The sequence below is a fragment of the Hyperoodon ampullatus genome, assembly GCF_949752795.1.
Source record: "Hyperoodon ampullatus genome assembly, chromosome: 18".
Taxonomy (NCBI): Eukaryota; Metazoa; Chordata; class Mammalia; order Artiodactyla; family Ziphiidae; genus Hyperoodon; species Hyperoodon ampullatus.
This window is the reverse complement of record NC_136931.1, coordinates 29500585-29525618: the sequence shown is the minus strand read 5'-3', so window position 1 is coordinate 29525618 and position 25034 is coordinate 29500585. Positions and strand designations below refer to the sequence as shown.

The following is a 25034-nucleotide window of genomic DNA, read 5'->3' as shown; positions in this document are numbered from 1 at the left end:
TAGACAGAGTTTATTAAGCCCTAGTGAGGAGCTAGGCCACTCTCAATACCACACAGGGATATCATCTCCTTTTTATAGGAAATGGAGACTTAGAGAGGTCGAGCGACTCATTTAGGATACGCGGCTGGTAAGGGCCACTGTGGTCTGTGAACCAAGACTGCCTGACACCAGCACCCACGCACCCAGCACAGGCTGGCTCCTGAAATCCCCTCTTCACACAGGACACCTGTGGGTGAGTGTGGTCCTGACACTTGGGCCACGTGACTCGTCTTTCTCTTTGACTTTCCATCAAATAGCAAATCCCTCCAGAAGTTGTCAGGAGGACCAGCTCTCGCCATTATTTACAGGTCACTCAGCGCCTCACTCCTTCCTAGTAAATACCACCACCACGTTGTAAATGCAGAATCTGACACTACCCTGCACAGGCAGACATGAAGTCCTTCATCTGGAACCAATTTCCAGGTACTCTGCCTCTTGTTGGGAAGTGGCTGGGCATTACCTACAAATTCCTAGTCACTTTGTGGTTTCCAGTAGCCAAGGGCTGGATTTTGAAGGCAGCGTTCAGCCTGACCTAAAGGAACTTCCAAAGATTCAGAGCCAACTCACCACAGGGAGCTCTCAGGGGTAGCAGGTGTCCTCTCACTGGCACTGGGCCAGCCGAGACGGATGTTCCCTGTGGGGATGGTGGGAAGAGCTACTTCAGGTGTGGGTGATCCACACAGTGGGGCGTTTGAAAGTGTTTTCCGTGTTCAACATACTCCTTTGATGAACTCATGGTTTTTTTTTTAATAATTGAAGTGTAGCTGATTTACAATATTGTGTTAGTTTCAGGTGAACAAACATGTTTTTACTTTTTAAATTTTTCCTGTACTACTCTGATCCTCATACATTTATTCAAATTTATTGAATCAACAATTGGGTTTTGTATTTTGTGTCCTTTGAAATTTTTCTTAGTAGTTCACTTAATTTTATTTTACCAAAGTTTAGGTTTGTGACGTTAGAAAATAAAAACCACAGCTAGAAAATTCACACATCTTTCAGTGCGGGGAGTTTGAGACTTCCAGGTAGGGATTCAGGTAACTGGAGGTGTGATTCCAACTTCTTTAGAGTCTATGAAGCCTAAAATCTATGAGGACGTGAAGTTAGCCAGGGAAATCAGAGGATGGGAAATGAGGCATGGAGAAGTCACCAACCCTTGCCATGCCACGAACCCTTGCCATGAGAATGGAGGGGACCTTGTATCTGCTCAACACCCTTAGAGCATCTGGTCTAATGCTCTTCCATTTTACGGAAGATGAACCCAGTGAGGGAGTGTGGCTTGTCTTAGGCACTCAGTTTGTGAGGGACTCACATTTTGTTCCAGTACCCAAGTCTCTGCACTTCTCATCCAGTCTCCTACACCAGCCCTGGTGTAGGGCAGGAGCCCTTATTCCCAATGCACAGAAAAAAGAGCCGAGTCGGAAGAGTGTCAACAGCTTTTATTACAACTCACATATTTCATAGGAAAGGGAATGTAGCAATCAAGTCAGAGTTGTATAAAAACACAGGTCGGCCCGTGGTCCTCCATTGACACCTGGGGCAGGCTCTCCGCGACATCAGGCACAGCAGCTGCACTTGTCCGAGGCCCCTTTGCAGACGCAGCCCTGGGCACACTTGGCGCAGCCCACGGGGCAGCAGGAGCAGCAGCCTGGGGAGGCAAGGGCAGCGTGCAGTCGGACCACGCGTTGTCCACAACCACCCTTCCCAACACCAGGCCTGGCCCCAGCCGCCCTCAGGCCCAGACCCTGAGTTTACGATGGTGTCCTCTGTCCTGAGATAATTGCTCTCAGGCACTAGGTTCAGGTTGCCTGCCCCATCTGTGCCCAGGACAGGGCACAGCGCCTTGGACAGACAGTGAGCAGGGCCTCTGGGGCAAGAGAAAGCCGGCCCCCCGCACCACCAGTGATGTGAGCCACGTCCTCAGGATCAAAGTGGAGGCAAACCCCTCACAGAGTAGCTCCCGCTCGGGATAGGGAAGCTCTGGGTTGCTTTGACAGGAAGGGGCTGCACCAGGTCCGAGAAGCCACACAGGGTCACTCGCTCATGTCCCTACAGTGCTTCAGTCCCTGGGAGGATTCAGAAGCGGGCCTCAGGAGGCAGGAGGACTAGTTCTAGTGACAGGTCTGAGGTTGTTTGTTGGTGACCCGTCTGGGCCTCAGTCTCCCTGTTCTCTAGTGCGCGCCTGGGTCTCGGTCACGTCGAAGGCGATTCCAGCTCTGATTGGGAATCCCTTTCTGGTGAGGAGGGTGCCGGGAAGTTTGGTCTCTCTCCTGCTCCTGCCTGCTGAGCTCTGGGCTCCCTCCTCGCACTCAGCCCACACCCCGCATTCCCAGAGAAGGCCCCGCACACTCACTCTTCTTGCAGGACGTGCATCTGCAGGCCTTGCAGGTGCAGGAGCCAGCGCAGCTGCAGGAGCCGCCTGCCAGGAAGGGAAAGGCCAGCAGTGAGCAGGGAGAGGGATGCAGGAGCTACAGCAGACGGTCAGCAATGCCTCCCTGAGCCCTCCTCCGTCAGGACCCAGTCCTGGGAGCTCGTGTCCACTCAGGCGGATAGAGAAGCCCCAGCTCGTCTCTTCTGGTCCAAGGAGAGTAGGTCCCCTCCTGATGGGACTCCACAGGGAAGGTCCCAGGCTCCAGACCCAGCCCAGGGTGACTGGGGCCGGGGGCCAGGGCCCATGGCCTGAACCCCAAAGAGGCAGTGTCCCCTCCTCCCATCCAGTCCTGGCAGCTCCGAGGCCTCCTCCAAACACTGGGTCCCGGTCTAGCAATCCCCTGACCAGCTGGGTGACCTCAATCAGGACAGCCTGGAGCCCCCGTGACCTCAGTGTTAACAGAGAGGCAAAGGGAGACTGACCTGCTCCCAGGGGCCTGGCTCCCAAGAAAGCCCCGGACCCGTGACAGGAGTCCTCCTGAGCTCAAACTCAAAACCCTCCCTTGTCGTCCTGTGCCTGGGAAGGGGGCATCCTAAGGCTCAAAGCCAGGGCTCCCTTACCAGTGGGGCAGGAGCACTTGGGGTCCATCTGGAGGAGAAGTGAGGCCCGAGGTCCAAAGCAAGGGGCGAAGCGGCTGCACGGGTCCGGTGGGGGCCGTGTGGGAGCGAGGAGCCCGGGGGCTCAGTTATAGGCCGAGGAGGCGGCCCGGGCGCAGAGGCCCCGCCCCCGCCTTGCACGCGCCCCGCGGGTCCGCGCCCGCGCCCGCGCCCGCGCCGTCCGCAGCGCCCTCAGCGCCCTGGGCCGGGCTGTGAGCAACAGGCGGGGCCGAGCGCACGATTCCACTTCGGTGCCGGCTGGAGCGGAGGAACCGGGTGCCGTGCGGTAAGCGGTGTCCCAGCCCCCTGGCCGCCCCTTCCCAATGTGCCCGACGGGAGCAGCCACCCTGTTGGCGGGTTGTGCAGGAATCCAGCTCCCGCGTCCTCCGGTCTTCCCCGCCCCGGGCCCCGCGCCGCCGGCCTGCGGGTCGCCGTTTCCTGCAGCCTGAGAACAGCCCCCGCCTCCCGCTCGTGTCCCTGGCTTGGCTGGAGCCGGGGAGCGGTGTCAGAGACGGCAGGCGTATGTGACCCTCACCACCGTTTCGCCCAGCCCATGTGTCCCCAGGAGTTGCCAGCCCCGGTCCCCACCACGGTCCTTTGGAAGCACGTTTCCGGTACCGTCTCCTGGAACGGCAGCGCGGTGAACATTGCCTTCAGCCGCTAGTCCTCCTCACTTGTGTTTTCCTTTCCTGGAGGGATCATGGCTCATTTCGGCGGGGGCTTCTTTGCCTAAACTTTCCAGGGGGGCTCCTCACTGTAGCCGGTCCACCCCACGCCAGGGTGGAGGTTCCCTAATCATGGGATGCTCCCCAGGGACGGCGTCATTGTAGGTGATAGGCAGTCCTGGCGTTAAATAACAAAGCGAGACAAGTGGATAGTTCCCTTTGAGTAGTCCCGACAGTTACTCACCGTGGAGTCCAGGCCAAGCCTTGTTAATCACTTTTGCTCTTTGAACTGTCACACCAACCGGGAAGGGAGATCCTAGTCAGGAGCCCGTTTCCCAAAGGCCAAAGTACCTACAGTACAAGGAGGCTCCGGAGGCAGGCACACGGTGCTGGGGAGTGGTGCCCTGCTTCTGTGCTTTTGTCGCTTCGCAGCTGAGAGAGGGAGTCAGTGAGAAAGCTCCCCTTTGGCGCAGAGCTGTGTCCTCAGCCCGTCTCTACCATGTCCAGCTCAATCCTGGGGGCGACCAGAGTGACAGAATAGGAATGGATTTATGACTTTGTGGCTACCTTCTGACTCTCTCCTTCAGTAGTGCTCAAGAGGTTTCTTTTGGTATAACGTATTTCGGAAAATCGCTGAAAAGAGAATGGTAAGGAAATCCTGATGCAGGTGACAGCAGAAATGGCAGGATCCTTCTGTATGTGTTAGGAGGACACCGACTGTGTTACTCACGGCTTTCTACCTGTAGTGTCAACGGCTCTTTGCGTGAAGGCAGGATAACCCTCTCAGGGGAACTGGTCCCAGGCTCACAGGGTTGATGAGGACGGCCCAGAGCACAGAGCTAAACACACCATCCTTGCTTGCGTGTCTGGAAGGAGGACAATGTCTCCTAGGCTAATGATAACAAATAAATAAAGAGATAAATAAATGAATCGGTGGTACGATAGATTACTCCCTGAGTGCCCAGTATGTTCTGACCTTCTTTGCATGTATTCAATTCTGTAATCCCGAGAGCCAGACACTGTTATTTTGCCCTTTAGGGCAGAGGAGACTGAGCCAGAGAGAGGTTATGTCACAGGGCTATGTGTGACACAGATGGGACTGGCCCTCCTGCAGGCTGACTGCAGCCCCCCGCCCAACCGGACACCATGTCATCCCATGAAAGGTGAGAACACTGAACACCTGGCACAGAGGCAGCAGTGGGAAAGCCCTGAGCTGGCAGTCAGAGCCCTCTGCACAGCTCTGTGACCTCTGTGGGCTTCAGCCTCCCACCTCTGCAGCCAGGAGCACAGCTGGACTGTCTCCGAAGACCCTTGCAGCCCTGAAAAAGGAGAGGCCGGATTCAGCCTCCAGTGATGTCATAACCGGCCCCATGTGGCCGGGAGGTGAGACAGCTGTGGTGTAGGTGTAGTCCTCTGAGCATAGGCTGTGTGCCCTTGGGTAAGTTGCTTAACCTCTCTGCAATTGGCACCATCACTCCAGACCTTGCAGGTTCACTGAGTCTGTGCAAATGCTGTGGCGGTGACTCGTTCCATGGGGCTTGTTGGAGAACATCCCTACGCCCTCTGGCACTGGATAAGCAAGGTTCCTATCCACCTCTGCCCTCACCATGAGCTTGCTTGCAAACCAGGGAGCCTTTCTCCAGGAGCTTGTTGGGAGCTCAAGGATTCTCTGTGCACAAATGTCAGTGTGGAGAGAGCGATCATAAAGGACACCGTTCGGGAAGCCCGAGCTAGGAGCCAGGCCACTATCTGGCTTATTCCCCCTCATTGAAATTAATCTTTTTTATCGAAAGGAGGAAATGAAATCTCAGAGAGTATCAGTGACTTGCCAGGTCAGGAAGTGGCATGCTGGCTGTGAACCCGAGTGCCTGACACCAACACCCACGCACGCAGAACGGGCCGGCTCCCGAAATGCCCCCCTTCACACAGGGCACCTGTGGGCAATCTTGCTCCTGACTTCTTTTTTTTTTTTTTTTTTTTTTTTTTTGTGGTACGCGGGCCTCTCACTGTTGTGGCCTCTCCCGTTGCGGAGCACAGGCTCCGGATGCGCAGGCTCAGCAGCCATGGCTCACGGGCCCAGCCGCTCCGCGGCATATGGGATCCTCCCAGACCGGGGCACGAATCCGTATCCCCTGCATCGGCAGGCGGACTCTCAACCACTGCGCCACCAGGGAGGCCCGCTCCTGACTTCTGAGCCACGTGTCTCCTCTTTCTCTCCGAGTGCCCATCAACTAGGAATTCCCTCCCCAGACCGCCAGGGGGCGCAACACCTGAACTATATTACCTGTTCCCTCAGCACACACTTCTTGCTAATAAACAGCACCAGGCCCTCCGCACTGCAGCACCACCATCACTCTGCAGAGGAACACATGAAGTCCTTCTTCTGAAAGCAAGTCTCAGGGAAACAGCTGGGAAATTCCCACCAAATTCAAATCACTATCGCGGTGTCAAGTAGCCACGGGCTGCATTTGAGGGAAGGGAAGATGTCAGCCTGATCTAGGGAGGACCTTGCGAAGATTCAGAGCCAAGGCCCTGCAGGGAGCTGTCACGGGTGGCGAGTGTCCTGTCAGTAGCCCTGGGCAAGCCAAGACTGATGTTCCCTGTGGGGAGGCAGGGGGCAGAGCTGCTCCGGGCGTGTGTGGTCCGCACAGTGGGGCATCTGTGAAGCGTTCCCAGGACTCGGGCACACCTTCCATGTAAGTGCAGCATATGAAAGCGTCCAGCTTTCAGAATTGCTCCTCCACGTATGAGGGTGATTTGACGTGTTGAAGGGAAAAATGGGTGTCACATATAGTGTCCTTTTACATTTTATCTTAGCGATTCTTTTTACTGACCAGGGTTAAAACTGTGGCCGAAAATACAAATAGGTCTTTCCAGGGTGTTTTAGACGCCAGTCCCGTGTAGAAGTCAAACAAGAGGGGTGTGGGATTCCATCCCCTCTGGGTACTTTTCCAGGCTCTCATCACCGAGGACTGAGTTTGGCAGGGGCCCCCAGAGAAGGAAAATGAGAAATGGACAACGTTCTCTGCAATCCATACTCGTAAGGGGAATAGAGGGAGTGTGTCCTCTGTGTGTCCAGTGCCCTATGTCATCTGGCGAGGCTTTCATTTGGAGCTGAGAAACTGAAGCTCAACTTAACCTAAGGGGCTAAGACGCTCCGTGTGCGTGTGTTTTGGGGGGTGGGGGGGTACTCTTTGGTCCAGAGCCGAGGTCTCTGCACGTCCAGTCCAGTTCCCCACGCCAGCCCTGATGGGCACGGCGTCTCTTTGTTCAAGACAGACAAAGGAAGACAGAGCCAGAATAAAGTCAACAACTTTTATTACAACTCACATATTTCACAGAAAAAGGAATGTAGCGTCAGGTCCGCTTGTATGAAAAACGGTAAAATGCAGGTTTGTCCTGGTTGCTCTGTTGACACCCGGGGCAGGCTCTCCGCGACATCAGGCACAGCAGCTGCACTTGTCCGAGGCCCCTTTGCAGACGCAGCCCTGGGCACACTTGGCGCAGCCCACGGGGCAGCAGGAGCAGCAGCCTGGGGAGGCAAGGGCAGCGTGCAGTCGGACCACGCGTTGTCCGCAACCACCCTTCCCAACAGCAGGCCTGGCCCCAGCCGCCCTCAGGCCCAGACCCTGAGTTTACGATGGTGTCCTCTGTCCTGAGATAATTGCTCTCAGGCACTAGGTTCAGGTTGCCTGCCCCATCTGTGCCCGGGACAGGGCACAGCGCCTTGGAGAGACACTGAGCAGGGCCTCTGGGGACAAGACAAAGCCAGCCCCCAGCACCACCAGTGATGTGAGCCACGTCCTCAGGATCAAAGTGGAGGCAAACCCCTCACAGAGCAGCTCCCGCTCGGGATAGGGAGGCTCTGGGCTGCTTCGACAGGAAGGGGCTGCACCAGGTCCGAGAAGCCACACAGGGTCACTCGTTCATGTCCCTACAGTGCTTCAGTGCCTGGGAGGATTCAGAAGCGTGACTCAGGAGGGAGGAGGACTAGTTCTAGTGACAGGTCTGAGGTTGTTTGTTGGTGACCCGTCTGGGCCTCAGTCTCCCTGTTCTCTAGTGCGCGCCTGGGTCTCGGTCATGTCGAAGGCGATTCCAGCTCTGACTGGGAATCCCTTCCTGGTGAGGGGGGTGCCGGGAAGTTTGGTCACTGTCCTGCTCCTGCCTGCTGAGCTCTGGGCTCCCTCCTCGCACTCAGCCCACACCCCGCATTGCCAGAGAAGGCCCCGCACACTCACTCTTCTTGCAGGAGGTGCATCTGCAGGCCTTGCAGGTGCAGGAGCCAGCGCAGCTGCAGGAGCCGCCTGCCAGGAAGGGAAAGGCCAGCAGTGAGCAGGGAGAGGGATGCAGGAGCTACAGCAGATGGTCAGCAATGCCTCCCTGAGCCCTCCTCCTCCGTCAGGACGCGGCCCTGGGAGCTCGTGTCCACTCAGGCGGATAGAGAAGCCCCAGCTCGTGTCTTCTGGTCCAAGGAGAGTAGGTCCCCTCCTGATGGGACTCCACAGGGAAGGTCCCAGGCTCCAGACCCAGCCCAGGCTGACTGGGGCCGGGGGCCAGGGCCCATGGCGTGAACCCCAAAGAGGCAGTGTCCCCTCCTCCCATCAAGTCCTGGCAGCTCCGAGGCCTCCTCCAAACCCTGGGTCTAGCAATTCCGTGACCTGCTGGGTGACCTCAACAAAGGCAGTCTTGAGCCTCTGTACCCCCCATTCAAAAATAGAGGCTGGAAATCTCTGGCGATCTAGTGGTTACGGGACAGCGCTCTCACTTCCTAGTGTCTGGGTTCCGTCCCCGGTCAGGGAACTAAGCTCCCACAAGCTGAGTGGTACAGCCAAAAAACAAAAAACAAAAAATAGATTAAAAAAATGCTGTCGCTGCCCTGGCTGGGAAGAAAGCACTGGGTGAACCGTGGCCGTCCACTTGTGCTCAAATTGAAACTTCTTCCTCATCTAACCCCAGGGACACTGTGTCCTGGGCTGAGAAGCGGGCATCCAAGGCCCAGAGCCAGGGGTTCCTTACCAGTGGGGCAGGAGCAGTTGGGGTCCATTTGGAGCCAAGGCGAGGCCGGGGGTAGAAAGCAAGCGGCCAAGAGGCCCGTGAGCTGGTGGGAGGCGTGTCGAGCCTAGGAGCCTGCTTGCAGTGTTTGTACCCAGAGGAGGCGGCCCGGGCGCAGAGGTCCCACCCCCTCCTTGCACCCGCCCCGCGGATCTGCGCCCGCCCCGCCCGCAGCGCCGGGGGCCCGGCCGTGAGCAACCCCTGGGGCCGAGACAGGATTCTCCCAGTGTACGTGGGTCCGCTCTGCGCACGGAGAGCCGTATTTGGTGCCTGCTCGCCGGTAGGGACTGTTTGCCAGGAGGTGCGCGGTGTCCTAGCCTCCCTGTCCGCCCCTCCCGATTTTCCCGAGGGCGGCAGCCACCTTGTTCCGGGATTTTCCAGCAAGCCAGCCTCTGTATCCTCGCTGTCTTCCCCACCACCGGCCCCCGCGCTGTTGTCTTCAGGTTCCCCCTTTCCGGAGCCCGTGTGCAACCCTAGTCTCGCGCTCCCGTCCCAGGCATGGCTGGATCCTGGGAGTTGTGTGCAGAGAGCGGCGGTGGATGTGACCTTCACCACCAATCCTCCGACTCCCTCTTCCCCCACCATTTCCTGTCCTGGTCCCCACGATGGTCCTTAGGCAGCGTTTCTCTAACGTTTCTCCGTAAGAGCACCGCGACCAACTCAGGCCTCTGCCTCCCATCCTTCCTTCTTTTCTGCACTACTGAATGGATGGATGGGCACACTTGTCCCTGTGCTCCTGGCCTAAACTTGGCAGGGGATTTCCTGATCCTAGCCAGTCCACCCTGCACCAGGATGGAGGTTCCCAAAGGATGAGATCCCACCCCGTGGAAGGGATCATTGTAAGTGATGGGCAGACCTGGCATTAAATAGCAAAGCATGACAAGTGGTTATTTCCCTTTCAGTATTCAGCAGTGGGAAGGGCACTGAGCAGGCAGTCACATCCCTCTGCATAGCTCTGTGACCTCTCTGGACTTTAGTCTCCCATCTCTGCAGCCAGAAGCACAACTAGACTGTCTGAAAGGACACTTCCAGCTCTGAGTAATGATAGGCAGGACTCAGCCTTCAGTGACCTCCTAATCAGCGACCTTTGGCAAGGAGGTGAGACAGCCTTGCTATAGCTTCAGACCTCTGAATATGATCTGTGTGCCCTTAGGCAGGTTGCTGAAACTCTGGGTAGCTGGCGCAATCATTCCAGCCCCTGCAGGTTCACTGTGTTACTGGTTCAATATAGATCAAGTGATAGGAAGGGTGGGCATTGATTTTGTGTTTCTCCAAATGGTGTGGCAGCATTTTATCCTGGGGGGGTGGGGGGCTATTGCAGGGCATCCACACTCCCCCTGCCAGTGGATCAGTAAATTTGCAATCAAACCTTAACCTCCAGCCTGGAGTGATGCTTGCAAAACCATGAGCCTTTCCCCAAGAGCTTGTTGGAATTCAGCAAGATTGTGTCCCAGTAAAGTCACTGTGAACAGAAGCATCCTAATAGACAGAGTTTATTAAGCCCTAGTGAGGAGCTAGGCCACTCTCAATACCACACAGGGATATCATCTCCTTTTTATAGGAAATGGAGACTTAGAGAGGTCGAGCGACTCATTTAGGATACGCGGCTGGTAAGGGCCACTGTGGTCTGTGAACCAAGACTGCCTGACACCAGCACCCACGCACCCAGCACAGGCTGGCTCCTGAAATCCCCTCTTCACACAGGACACCTGTGGGTGAGTGTGGTCCTGACACTTGGGCCACGTGACTCGTCTTTCTCTTTGACTTTCCATCAAATAGCAAATCCCTCCAGAAGTTGTCAGGAGGACCAGCTCTCGCCATTATTTACAGGTCACTCAGCGCCTCACTCCTTCCTAGTAAATACCACCACCACGTTGTAAATGCAGAATCTGACACTACCCTGCACAGGCAGACATGAAGTCCTTCATCTGGAACCAATTTCCAGGTACTCTGCCTCTTGTTGGGAAGTGGCTGGGCATTACCTACAAATTCCTAGTCACTTTGTGGTTTCCAGTAGCCAAGGGCTGGATTTTGAAGGCAGCGTTCAGCCTGACCTAAAGGAACTTCCAAAGATTCAGAGCCAACTCACCACAGGGAGCTCTCAGGGGTAGCAGGTGTCCTCTCACTGGCACTGGGCCAGCCGAGACGGATGTTCCCTGTGGGGATGGTGGGAAGAGCTACTTCAGGTGTGGGTGATCCACACAGTGGGGCGTTTGAAAGTGTTTTCCGTGTTCAACATACTCCTTTGATGAACTCATGGTTTTTTTTTAATAATTGAAGTGTAGCTGATTTACAATATTGTGTTAGTTTCAGGTGAACAAACATGTTTTTACTTTTTAAATTTTTCCTGTACTACTCTGATCCTCATACATTTATTCAAATTTATTGAATCAACAATTGGGTTTTGTATTTTGTGTCCTTTGAAATTTTTCTTAGTAGTTCACTTAATTTTATTTTACCAAAGTTTAGGTTTGTGACGTTAGAAAATAAAAACCACAGCTAGAAAATTCACACATCTTTCAGTGCGGGGAGTTTGAGACTTCCAGGTAGGGATTCAGGTAACTGGAGGTGTGATTCCAGCTTCTTTAGAGTCTATGAAGCCTAAAATCTATGAGGACGTGAAGTTAGCCAGGGAAATCAGAGGATGGGAAATGAGGCATGGAGAAGTCACCAACCCTTGCCATGCCACGAACCCTTGCCATGAGAATGGAGGGGACCTTGTATCTGCTCAACACCCTTAGAGCATCTGGTCTAATGCTCTTCCATTTTACGGAAGATGAACCCAGTGAGGGAGTGTGGCTTGTCTTAGGCACTCAGTTTGTGAGGGACTCACATTTTGTTCCAGTACCCAAGTCTCTGCACTTCTCATCCAGTCTCCTACACCAGCCCTGGTGTAGGGCAGGAGCCCTTATTCCCAATGCACAGAAAAAAGAGCCGAGTCGGAAGAGTGTCAACAGCTTTTATTACAACTCACATATTTCATAGGAAAGGGAATGTAGCAATCAAGTCAGAGTTGTATAAAAACACAGGTCGGCCCGTGGTCCTCCATTGACACCTGGGGCAGGCTCTCCGCGACATCAGGCACAGCAGCTGCACTTGTCCGAGGCCCCTTTGCAGACGCAGCCCTGGGCACACTTGGCGCAGCCCACGGGGCAGCAGGAGCAGCAGCCTGGGGAGGCAAGGGCAGCGTGCAGTCGGACCACGCGTTGTCCACAACCACCCTTCCCAACACCAGGCCTGGCCCCAGCCGCCCTCAGGCCCAGACCCTGAGTTTACGATGGTGTCCTCTGTCCTGAGATAATTGCTCTCAGGCACTAGGTTCAGGTTGCCTGCCCCATCTGTGCCCAGGGCAGGGCACAGCGCCTTGGACAGACAGTGAGCAGGGCCTCTGGGGCAAGAGAAAGCCGGCCCCCAGCACCACCAGTGATGTGAGCCACGTCCTCAGGATCAAAGTGGAGGCAAACCCCTCACAGAGTAGCTCCCGCTCGGGATAGGGAAGCTCTGGGTTGCTTCGACAGGAAGGGGCTGCACCAGGTCCGAGAAGCCACACAGGGTCACTCGCTCATGTCCCTACAGTGCTTCAGTCCCTGGGAGGATTCAGAAGCGGGCCTCAGGAGGCAGGAGGACTAGTTCTAGTGACAGGTCTGAGGTTGTTTGTTGGTGACCCGTCTGGGCCTCAGTCTCCCTGTTCTCTAGTGCGCGCCTGGGTCTCGGTCACGTCGAAGGCGATTCCAGCTCTGATTGGGAATCCCTTTCTGGTGAGGAGGGTGCCGGGAAGTTTGGTCTCTCTCCTGCTCCTGCCTGCTGAGCTCTGGGCTCCCTCCTCGCACTCAGCCCACACCCCGCATTCCCAGAGAAGGCCCCGCACACTCACTCTTCTTGCAGGACGTGCATCTGCAGGCCTTGCAGGTGCAGGAGCCAGCGCAGCTGCAGGAGCCGCCTGCCAGGAAGGGAAAGGCCAGCAGTGAGCAGGGAGAGGGATGCAGGAGCTACAGCAGACGGTCAGCAATGCCTCCCTGAGCCCTCCTCCGTCAGGACCCAGTCCTGGGAGCTCGTGTCCACTCAGGCGGATAGAGAAGCCCCAGCTCGTCTCTTCTGGTCCAAGGAGAGTAGGTCCCCTCCTGATGGGACTCCACAGGGAAGGTCCCAGGCTCCAGACCCAGCCCAGGGTGACTGGGGCCGGGGGCCAGGGCCCATGGCCTGAACCCCAAAGAGGCAGTGTCCCCTCCTCCCATCCAGTCCTGGCAGCTCCGAGGCCTCCTCCAAACACTGGGTCCCGGTCTAGCAATCCCCTGACCAGCTGGGTGACCTCAATCAGGACAGCCTGGAGCCCCCGTGACCTCAGTGTTAACAGAGAGGCAAAGGGAGACTGACCTGCTCCCAGGGGCCTGGCTCCCAAGAAAGCCCCGGACCCGTGACAGGAGTCCTCCTGAGCTCAAACTCAAAACCCTCCCTTGTCGTCCTGTGCCTGGGAAGGGGGCATCCTAAGGCTCAAAGCCAGGGCTCCCTTACCAGTGGGGCAGGAGCACTTGGGGTCCATCTGGAGGAGAAGTGAGGCCCGAGGTCCAAAGCAAGGGGCGAAGCGGCTGCACGGGTCCGGTGGGGGCCGTGTGGGAGCGAGGAGCCCGGGGGCTCAGTTATAGGCCGAGGAGGCGGCCCGGGCGCAGAGGCCCCGCCCCCGCCTTGCACGCGCCCCGCGGGTCCGCGCCCGCGCCCACGCCCGCGCCGTCCGCATCGCCCTCGGCGCCCTGGGCCGGGCTGTGAGCAACAGGCGGGGCCGAGCGCAGGATTCCACTTCGGTGCCGGCTGGAGCGGAGGAACCGGGTGCCGTGCGGTAAGCGGTGTCCCAGCCCCCTGGCCGCCCCTTCCCAATGTGCCCGACGGGAGCAGCCACCCTGTTGGCGGGTTGTGCAGGAATCCAGCTCCCGCGTCCTCCGGTCTTCCCCGCCCCGGGCCCCGCGCCGCCGGCCTGCGGGTCGCCGTTTCCTGTAGCCTGAGAACAGCCCCCGCCTCCCGCTCGTGTCCCTGGCTTGGCTGGAGCCGGGGAGCGGTGTCAGAGACGGCAGGCGTATGTGACCCTCACCACCGTTTCGCCCAGCCCATGTGTCCCCAGGCGTTGCCAGCCCCGGTCCCCACCACGGTCCTTTGGAAGCACGTTTCCGGTACCGTCTCCTGGAACGGCAGCGCGGTGAACATTGCCTTCAGCCGCTAGTCCTCCTCACTTGTGTTTTCCTTTCCTGGAGGGATCATGGCTCATTTCGGCGGGGGCTTCTTTGCCTAAACTTTCCAGGGGGGCTCCTCACTGTAGCCGGTCCACCCCACGCCAGGGTGGAGGTTCCCTAATCATGGGATGCTCCCCAGGGACGGCGTCATTGTAGGTGATAGGCAGCCCTGGCGTTAAATAACAAAGCGAGACAAGTGGATAGTTCCCTTTGAGTAGTCCCGACAGTTACTCACCGTGGAGTCCAGGCCAAGCCTTGTTAATCACTTTTGCTCTTTGAACTGTCACACCAACCGGGAAGGGAGATCCTAGTCAGGAGCCCGTTTCCCAAAGGCCAAAGTACCTACAGTACAAGGAGGCTCCGGAGGCAGGCACACGGTGCTGGGGAGTGGTGCCCTGCTTCTGTGCTTTTGTCGCTTCGCAGCTGAGAGAGGGAGTCAGTGAGAAAGCTCCCCTTTGGCCCAGAGCTGTGTCCTCAGCCCGTCTCTACCATGTCCAGCTCAATCCTGGGGGCGACCAGAGTGACAGAATAGGAATGGATTTATGACTTTGTGGCTACCTTCTGACTCTCTCCTTCAGTAGTGCTCAAGAGGTTTCTTTTGGTATAACGTATTTCGGAAAATCGCTGAAAAGAGAATGGTAAGGAAATCCTGATGCAGGTGACAGCAGAAATGGCAGGATCCTTCTGTATGTGTTAGGAGGACACCGACTGTGTTACTCACGGCTTTCTACCTGTAGTGTCAACGGCTCTTTGCGTGAAGGCAGGATAACCCTCTCAGGGGAACTGGTCCCAGGCTCACAGGGTTGATGAGGACGGCCCAGAGCACAGAGCTAAACACACCATCCTTGCTTGCGTGTCTGGAAGGAGGACAATGTCTCCTAGGCTAATGATAACAAATAAATAAAGAGATAAATAAATGAATCGGTGGTACGATAGATTACTCCCTGAGTGCCCAGTATGTTCTGACCTTCTTTGCATGTATTCAATTCTGTAATCCCGAGAGCCAGACACTGTTATTTTGCCCTTTAGAGCAGAGGAGACTGAGCCAGAGAGAGGTTATGTCACAGGGCTATGTGTGACACAGATGGGACTGGCCCTCCTGCAGGCTGACTGCAGCCCCCCGCCCAACCGGACACCATGTCATCCCATGAAAGGTGAGAACACTGAACACCTGGCACAGAGGCAGCAGTGGGAAAGCCCTGAGCTGGCAGTCAGAGCCCTCTGCACAGCTCTGTGACCTCTGTGGGCTTCAGCCTCCCACCTCTGCAGCCAGGAGCACAGCTGGACTGTCTCCGAAGACCCTTGCAGCCCTGAAAAAGGAGAGGCCGGATTCAGCCTCCAGTGATGTCATAACCGGCCCCATGTGGCCGGGAGGTGAGACAGCTGTGGTGTAGGTGTAGTCCTCTGAGCATAGGCTGTGTGCCCTTGGGTAAGTTGCTTAACCTCTCTGCAATTGGCACCATCACTCCAGACCTTGCAGGTTCACTGAGTCTGTGCAAATGCTGTGGCAGTGACTCGTTCCATGGGGCTTGTTGGAGAACATCCCTACGCCCTCTGGCACTGGATAAGCAAGGTTCCTATCCACCTCTGCCCTCACCATGAGCTTGCTTGCAAACCAGGGAGCCTTTCTCCAGGAGCTTGTTGGGAGCTCAAGGATTCTCTGTGCACAAATGTCAGTGTGGAGAGAGCGATCATAAAGGACACCGTTCGGGAAGCCCGAGCTAGGAGCCAGGCCACTATCTGGCTTATTCCCCCTCATTGAAATTAATTTTTATCGAAAGGAGGAAATGAAATCTCAGAGAGTATCAGTGACTTGCCAGGTCAGGAAGTGGCATGCTGGCTGTGAACCCGAGTGCCTGACACCAACACCCACGCACGCAGAACGGGCCGGCTCCCGAAATGCCCCCCTTCACACAGGGCACCTGTGGGCAATCTTGCTCCTGACTTCTGAGCCACGTGTCTCCTCTTTCTCTCCGAGTGCCCATCAACTAGGAATTCCCTCCCCAGACCGCCAGGGGGCGCAACACCTGAACTATATTACCTGTTCCCTCAGCACACACTTCTTGCTAATAAACAGCACCAGGCCCTCCGCACTGCAGCACCACCATCACTCTGCAGAGGAACACATGAAGTCCTTCTTCTGAAAGCAAGTCTCAGGGAAACAGCTGGGAAATTCCCACCAAATTCAAATCACTATCGGGGTGTCAAGTAGCCACGGGCTGCATTTGAGGGAAGGGAAGATGTCAGCCTGATCTAGGGAGGACCTTGCGAAGATTCAGAGCCAAGGCCCTGCAGGGAGCTGTCACGGGTGGCGAGTGTCCTGTCAGTAGCCCTGGGCAAGCCAAGACTGATGTTCCCTGTGGGGAGGCAGGGGGCAGAGCTGCTCCGGGCGTGTGTGGTCCGCACAGTGGGGCATCTGTGAAGCGTTCCCAGGACTCGGGCACACCTTCCATGTAAGTGCAGCATATGAAAGCGTCCAGCTTTCAGAATTGCTCCTCCACGTATGAAGGTGATTTGACGTGTTGAAGGGAAAAATGGGTGTCACATATAGTGTCCTTTTACATTTTATCTTAGCGATTCTTTTTACTGACCAGGGTTAAAACTGTGGCCGAAAATACAAATAGGTCTTTCCAGGGTGTTTTAGACGCCAGTCCCGTGTAGAAGTCAAACAAGAGGGGTGTGGGATTCCATCCCCTCTGGGTACTTTTCCAGGCTCTCATCACCGAGGACTGAGTTTGGCAGGGGCCCCCAGAGAAGGAAAATGAGAAATGGACAACGTTCTCTGCAATCCATACTCGTAAGGGGAATAGAGGGAGTGTGTCCTCTGTGTGTCCAGTGCCCTATGTCATCTGGCGAGGCTTTCATTTGGAGCTGAGAAACTGAAGCTCAACTTAACCTAAGGGGCTAAGACGCTCCGTGTGCGTGTGTTTTGGGGGGTGGGGGGGTACTCTTTGGTCCAGAGCCGAGGTCTCTGCACGTCCAGTCCAGTTCCCCACGCCAGCCCTGATGGGCACGGCGTCTCTTTGTTCAAGACAGACAAAGGAAGACAGAGCCAGAATAAAGTCAACAACTTTTATTACAACTCACATATTTCACAGAAAAAGGAATGTAGCGTCAGGTCCGCTTGTATGAAAAACGGTAAAATGCAGGTTTGTCCTGGTTGCTCTGTTGACACCCGGGGCAGGCTCTCCGCGACATCAGGCACAGCAGCTGCACTTGTCCGAGGCCCCTTTGCAGACGCAGCCCTGGGCACACTTGGCGCAGCCCACGGGGCAGCAGGAGCAGCAGCCTGGGGAGGCAAGGGCAGCGTGCAGTCGGACCACGCGTTGTCCGCAACCACCCTTCCCAACAGCAGGCCTGGCCCCAGCCGCCCTCAGGCCCAGACCCTGAGTTTACGATGGTGTCCTCTGTCCTGAGATAATTGCTCTCAGGCACTAGGTTCAGGTTGCCTGCCCCATCTGTGCCCGGGACAGGGCACAGCGCCTTGGAGAGACACTGAGCAGGGCCTCTGGGGACAAGACAAAGCCAGCCCCCAGCACCACCAGTGATGTGAGCCACGTCCTCAGGATCAAAGTGGAGGCAAACCCCTCACAGAGCAGCTCCCGCTCGGGATAGGGAGGCTCTGGGCTGCTTCGACAGGAAGGGGCTGCACCAGGTCCGAGAAGCCACACAGGGTCACTCGTTCATGTCCCTACAGTGCTTCAGTGCCTGGGAGGATTCAGAAGCGTGACTCAGGAGGGAGGAGGACTAGTTCTAGTGACAGGTCTGAGGTTGTTTGTTGGTGACCCGTCTGGGCCTCAGTCTCCCTGTTCTCTAGTGCGCGCCTGGGTCTCGGTCATGTCGAAGGCGATTCCAGCTCTGACTGGGAATCCCTTCCTGGTGAGGGGGGTGCCGGGAAGTTTGGTCACTGTCCTGCTCCTGCCTGCTGAGCTCTGGGCTCCCTCCTCGCACTCAGCCCACACCCCGCATTGCCAGAGAAGGCCCCGCACACTCACTCTTCTTGCAGGAGGTGCATCTGCAGGCCTTGCAGGTGCAGGAGCCAGCGCAGCTGCAGGAGCCGCCTGCCAGGAAGGGAAAGGCCAGCAGTGAGCAGGGAGAGGGATGCAGGAGCTACAGCAGACGGTCAGCAATGCCTCCCTGAGCCCTCCTCCTCCGTCAGGACGCGGCCCTGGGAGCTCGTGTCCACTCAGGCGGATAGAGAAGCCCCAGCTCGTGTCTTCTGGTCCAAGGAGAGTAGGTCCCCTCCTGATGGGACTCCACAGGGAAGGTCCCAGGCTCCAGACCCAGCCCAGGCTGACTGGGGCCGGGGGCCAGGGCCCATGGCGTGAACCCCAAAGAGGCAGTGTCCCCTCCTCCCATCAAGTCCTGGCAGCTCCGAGGCCTCCTCCAAACCCTGGGTCTAGCAATTCCGTGACCTGCTGGGTGACCTCAACAAAGGCAGTCTTGAGCCTCTGTACCCCCCATTCAAAAATAGAGGCTGGAACTCTCTGGCGATCTAGTGGTTAGGGGACAGCGCTCTCACTTCCTAGTGTCTGGGTTCCGTCCCCGGTCAGGGAACTAAGCTCCCACAAGCTGAGTGGTACAGCCAAAAAACAAAAAACAAAAAATAGATTAAAAAAATGCTGTCGCTGCCCTGGCTGGGAAGAAAGCACTGGGTGAACCGTGGCCGTCCACTTGTGCTCAAATTGAAACTTCTTCCTCATCTAACCCCAGGGACACTGTGTCCTGGGCTGAGAAGCGGGCATCCAAGGCCCAGAGCCAGGGGTTCCTTACCAGTGGGGCAGGAGCAGTTGGGGTCCATTTGGAGCCAAGGCGAGGCCGGGGGTAGAAAGCAAGCGGCCAAGAGGCCCGTGAGCTGGTGGGAGGCGTGTCGAGCCTAGGAGCCTGCTTGCAGTGTTTGTACCCAGAGGAGGCGGCCCGGGCGCAGAGGTCCCACCCCCTCCTTGCACCCGCCCCGCGGATCTGCGCCCGCCCCGCCCGCAGCGCCGGGGGCCCGGCCGTGAGCAACCCCTGGGGCCGAGACAGGATTCTCCCAGTGTACGTGGGTCCGCTCTGCGCACGGAGAGCCGTATTTGGTGCCTGCTCGCCGGTAGGGACTGTTTGCCAGGAGGTGCGCGGTGTCCTAGCCTCCCTGTCCGCCCCTCCCGATTTTCCCGAGGGCGGCAGCCACCTTGTTCCGGGATTTTCCAGCAAGCCAGCCTCTGTATCCTCGCTGTCTTCCCCACCACCGGCCCCCGCGCTGTTGTCTTCAGGTTCCCCCTTTCCGGAGCCCGTGTGCAACCCTAGTCTCGCGCTCCCGTCCCAGGCATGGCTGGATCCTGGGAGTTGTGTGCAGAGAGCGGCGGTGGATGTGACCTTCACCACCAATCCTCCGACTCCCTCTTCCCCCACCATTTCCTGTCCTGGTCCCCACGATGGTCCTTAGGCAGCGTTTCTCTAACGTTTCTCCGTAAGAGCACCGCGACCAACTCAGGCCTCTGCCTCCCATCCTTCCTTCTTTTCTGCACTACTGAATGGATGGATGGGCACACTTGTCCCTGTGCTCCTGGCCTAAACTTGGCAGGGGATTTCCTGATCCTAGCCAGTCCACCCTGCACCAGGATGGAGGTTCCCAAAGGATGAGATCCCACCCCGTGGAAGGGATCATTGTAAGTGATGGGCAGACCTGGCATTAAATAGCAAAGCATGACAAGTGGTTATTTCCCTTTCAGTATTCAGCAGTGGGAAGGGCACTGAGCAGGCAGTCACATCCCTCTGCATAGCTCTGTGACCTCTCTGGACTTTAGTCTCCCATCTCTGCAGCCAGAAGCACAACTAGACTGTCTGAAAGGACACTTCCAGCTCTGAGTAATGATAGGCAGGACTCAGCCTTCAGTGACCTCCTAATCAGCGACCTTTGGCAAGGAGGTGAGACAGCCTTGCTATAGCTTCAGACCTCTGAATATGATCTGTGTGCCCTTAGGCAGGTTGCTGAAACTCTGGGTAGCTGGCGCAATCATTCCAGCCCCTGCAGGTTCACTGTGTTACTGGTTCAATATAGATCAAGTGATAGGAAGGGTGGGCATTGATTTTGTGTTTCTCCAAATGGTGTGGCAGCATTTTATCCTGGGGGGGGGGGGCTATTGCAGGGCATCCACACTCCCCCTGCCAGTGGATCAGTAAATTTGCAATCAAACCTTAACCTCCAGCCTGGAGTGATGCTTGCAAAACCATGAGCCTTTCCCCAAGAGCTTGTTGGAATTCAGCAAGATTGTGTCCCAGTAAAGTCACTGTGAACAGAAGCATCCTAATAGACAGAGTTTATTAAGCCCTAGTGAGGAGCTAGGCCACTCTCAATACCACACAGGGATATCATCTCCTTTTTATAGGAAATGGAGACTTAGAGAGGTCGAGCGACTCATTTAGGATACGCGGCTGGTAAGGGCCACTGTGGTCTGTGAACCAAGACTGCCTGACACCAGCACCCACGCACCCAGCACAGGCTGGCTCCTGAAATCCCCTCTTCACACAGGACACCTGTGGGTGAGTGTGGTCCTGACACTTGGGCCACGTGACTCGTCTTTCTCTTTGACTTTCCATCAAATAGCAAATCCCTCCAGAAGTTGTCAGGAGGACCAGCTCTCGCCATTATTTACAGGTCACTCAGCGCCTCACTCCTTCCTAGTAAATACCACCACCACGTTGTAAATGCAGAATCTGACACTACCCTGCACAGGCAGACATGAAGTCCTTCATCTGGAACCAATTTCCAGGTACTCTGCCTCTTGTTGGGAAGTGGCTGGGCATTACCTACAAATTCCTAGTCACTTTGTGGTTTCCAGTAGCCAAGGGCTGGATTTTGAAGGCAGCGTTCAGCCTGACCTAAAGGAACTTCCAAAGATTCAGAGCCAACTCACCACAGGGAGCTCTCAGGGGTAGCAGGTGTCCTCTCACTGGCACTGGGCCAGCCGAGACGGATGTTCCCTGTGGGGATGGTGGGAAGAGCTACTTCAGGTGTGGGTGATCCACACAGTGGGGCGTTTGAAAGTGTTTTCCGTGTTCAACATACTCCTTTGATGAACTCATGGTTTTTTTTTTAATAATTGAAGTGTAGCTGATTTACAATATTGTGTTAGTTTCAGGTGAACAAACATGTTTTTACTTTTTAAATTTTTCCTGTACTACTCTGATCCTCATACATTTATTCAAATTTATTGAATCAACAATTGGGTTTTGTATTTTGTGTCCTTTGAAATTTTTCTTAGTAGTTCACTTAATTTTATTTTACCAAAGTTTAGGTTTGTGACGTTAGAAAATAAAAACCACAGCTAGAAAATTCACACATCTTTCAGTGCGGGGAGTTTGAGACTTCCAGGTAGGGATTCAGGTAACTGGAGGTGTGATTCCAACTTCTTTAGAGTCTATGAAGCCTAAAATCTATGAGGACGTGAAGTTAGCCAGGGAAATCAGAGGATGGGAAATGAGGCATGGAGAAGTCACCAACCCTTGCCATGCCACGAACCCTTGCCATGAGAATGGAGGGGACCTTGTATCTGCTCAACACCCTTAGAGCATCTGGTCTAATGCTCTTCCATTTTACGGAAGATGAACCCAGTGAGGGAGTGTGGCTTGTCTTAGGCACTCAGTTTGTGAGGGACTCACATTTTGTTCCAGTACCCAAGTCTCTGCACTTCTCATCCAGTCTCCTACACCAGCCCTGGTGTAGGGCAGGAGCCCTTATTCCCAATGCACAGAAAAAAGAGCCGAGTCGGAAGAGTGTCAACAGCTTTTATTACAACTCACATATTTCATAGGAAAGGGAATGTAGCAATCAAGTGAGAGTTGTATAAAAACACAGGTCGGCCCGTGGTCCTCCATTGACACCTGGGGCAGGCTCTCCGCGACATCAGGCACAGCAGCTGCACTTGTCCGAGGCCCCTTTGCAGACGCAGCCCTGGACACACTTGGCGCAGCCCACGGGGCAGCAGGAGCAGCAGCCTGGGGAGGCAAGGGCAGCGTGCAGTCGGACCACGCGTTGTCCACAACCACCCTTCCCAACAGCAGGCCTGGCCCCAGCCGCCCTCAGGCCCAGACCCTGAGTTTACGATGGTGTCCTCTGTCCTGAGATAATTGCTCTCAGGCACTAGGTTCAGGTTGCCTGCCCCATCTGTGCCCAGGACAGGGCACAGCGCCTTGGACAGACAGTGAGCAGGGCCTCTGGGGCAAGAGAAAGCCGGCCCCCAGCACCACCAGTGATGTGAGCCACGTCCTCAGGATCAAAGTGGAGGCAAACCCCTCACAGAGTAGCTCCCGCTCGGGATAGGGAAGCTCTGGGTTGCTTCGACAGGAAGGGGCTGCACCAGGTCCGAGAAGCCACACAGGGTCACTCGCTCATGTCCCTACAGTGCTTCAGTCCCTGGGAGGATTCAGAAGCGGGCCTCAGGAGGCAGGAGGACTAGTTCTAGTGACAGGTCTGAGGTTGTTTGTTGGTGACCCGTCTGGGCCTCAGTCTCCCTGTTCTCTAGTGCGCGCCTGGGTCTCGGTCACGTCGAAGGCGATTCCAGCTCTGATTGGGAATCCCTTTCTGGTGAGGAGGGTGCCGGGAAGTTTGGTCTCTCTCCTGCTCCTGCCTGCTGAGCTCTGGGCTCCCTCCTCGCACTCAGCCCACACCCCGCATTCCCAGAGAAGGCCCCGCACACTCACTCTTCTTGCAGGACGTGCATCTGCAGGCCTTGCAGGTGCAGGAGCCAGCGCAGCTGCAGGAGCCGCCTGCCAGGAAGGGAAAGGCCAGCAGTGAGCAGGGAGAGGGATGCAGGAGCTACAGCAGACGGTCAGCAATGCCTCCCTGAGCCCTCCTCCGTCAGGACCCAGTCCTGGGAGCTCGTGTCCACTCAGGCGGATAGAGAAGCCCCAGCTCGTCTCTTCTGGTCCAAGGAGAGTAGGTCCCCTCCTGATGGGACTCCACAGGGAAGGTCCCAGGCTCCAGACCCAGCCCAGGGTGACTGGGGCCGGGGGCCAGGGCCCATGGCCTGAACCCCAAAGAGGCAGTGTCCCCTCCTCCCATCCAGTCCTGGCAGCTCCGAGGCCTCCTCCAAACACTGGGTCCCGGTCTAGCAATCCCCTGACCAGCTGGGTGACCTCAATCAGGACAGCCTGGAGCCCCCGTGACCTCAGTGTTAACAGAGAGGCAAAGGGAGACTGACCTGCTCCCAGGGGCCTGGCTCCCAAGAAAGCCCCGGACCCGTGACAGGAGTCCTCCTGAGCTCAAACTCAAAACCCTCCCTTGTCGTCCTGTGCCTGGGAAGGGGGCATCCTAAGGCTCAAAGCCAGGGCTCCCTTACCAGTGGGGCAGGAGCACTTGGGGTCCATCTGGAGGAGAAGTGAGGCCCGAGGTCCAAAGCAAGGGGCGAAGCGGCTGCACGGGTCCGGTGGGGGCCGTGTGGGAGCGAGGAGCCCGGGGGCTCAGTTATAGGCCGAGGAGGCGGCCCGGGCGCAGAGGCCCCGCCCCCGCCTTGCACGCGCCCCGCGGGTCCGCGCCCGCGCCCGCGCCCGCGCCCGCGCCCGCGCCGTCCGCAGCGCCCTCAGCGCCCTGGGCCGGGCTGTGAGCAACAGGCGGGGCCGAGCGCACGATTCCACTTCGGTGCCGGCTGGAGCGGAGGAACCGGGTGCCGTGCGGTAAGCGGTGTCCCAGCCCCCTGGCCGCCCCTTCCCAATGTGCCCGACGGGAGCAGCCACCCTGTTGGCGGGTTGTGCAGGAATCCAGCTCCCGCGTCCTCCGGTCTTCCCCGCCCCGGGCCCCGCGCCGCCGGCCTGCGGGTCGCCGTTTCCTGCAGCCTGAGAACAGCCCCCGCCTCCCGCTCGTGTCCCTGGCTTGGCTGGAGCCGGGGAGCGGTGTCAGAGACGGCAGGCGTATGTGACCCTCACCACCGTTTCGCCCAGCCCATGTGTCCCCAGGCGTTGCCAGCCCCGGTCCCCACCACGGTCCTTTGGAAGCACGTTTCCGGTGCCGTCTCCTGGAACGGCAGCGCGGTGAACATTGCCTTCAGCCGCTAGTCCTCCTCACTTGTGTTTTCCTTTCCTGGAGGGATCATGGCTCATTTCGGCGGGGGCTTCTTTGCCTAAACTTTCCAGGGGGGCTCCTCACTGTAGCCGGTCCACCCCACGCCAGGGTGGAGGTTCCCTAATCATGGGATGCTCCCCAGGGACGGCGTCATTGTAGGTGATAGGCAGCCCTGGCGTTAAATAACAAAGCGAGACAAGTGGATAGTTCCCTTTGAGTAGTCCCGACAGTTACTCACCGTGGAGTCCAGGCCAAGCCTTGTTAATCACTTTTGCTCTTTGAACTGTCACACCAACCGGGAAGGGAGATCCTAGTCAGGAGCCCGTTTCCCAAAGGCCAAAGTACCTACAGTACAAGGAGGCTCCGGAGGCAGGCACACGGTGCTGGGGAGTGGTGCCCTGCTTCTGTGCTTTTGTCGCTTCGCAGCTGAGAGAGGGAGTCAGTGAGAAAGCTCCCCTTTGGCGCAGAGCTGTGTCCTCAGCCCGTCTCTACCATGTCCAGCTCAATCCTGGGGGCGACCAGAGTGACAGAATAGGAATGGATTTATGACTTTGTGGCTACCTTCTGACTCTCTCCTTCAGTAGTGCTCAAGAGGTTTCTTTTGGTATAACGTATTTCGGAAAATCGCTGAAAAGAGAATGGTAAGGAAATCCTGATGCAGGTGACAGCAGAAATGGCAGGATCCTTCTGTATGTGTTAGGAGGACACCGACTGTGTTACTCACGGCTTTCTACCTGTAGTGTCAACGGCTCTTTGCGTGAAGGCAGGATAACCCTCTCAGGGGAACTGGTGCCAGGCTCACAGGGTTGATGAGGACGGCCCAGAGCACAGAGCTAAACACACCATCCTTGCTTGCGTGTCTGGAAGGAGGACAATGTCTCCTAGGCTAATGATAACAAATAAATAAAGAGATAAATAAATGAATCGGTGGTACGATAGATTACTCCCTGAGTGCCCAGTATGTTCTGACCTTCTTTGCATGTATTCAAT

General features: G+C 56.6%; 2 protein-coding genes across 2 annotated transcripts; both read right to left on the bottom strand.

Moving 5' to 3' along the window:
• Positions 1-1595: 1595 nt before the first annotated feature.
• Positions 1596-8775, bottom strand: LOC307066973 (metallothionein-1E; the record flags this gene model as incomplete). Its single annotated transcript, XM_079724181.1, has 3 exons — positions 1596-1687; positions 2393-2458; positions 8748-8775. 3 exons carry the CDS (start codon positions 8773-8775, stop codon positions 1596-1598), a joined length of 186 nt encoding a protein of 61 aa, XP_079580307.1.
• A 3085-nt stretch (positions 8776-11860) lies between these two features.
• LOC307066738 (metallothionein-1E) lies at positions 11861-18806 on the bottom strand (the record flags this gene model as incomplete). Its single annotated transcript, XM_079723983.1, has 3 exons — positions 11861-11952; positions 12658-12723; positions 18779-18806. 3 exons carry the CDS (start codon positions 18804-18806, stop codon positions 11861-11863), a joined length of 186 nt encoding a protein of 61 aa, XP_079580109.1.
• Between the last annotated feature and the right edge of the window lie 6228 nt (positions 18807-25034).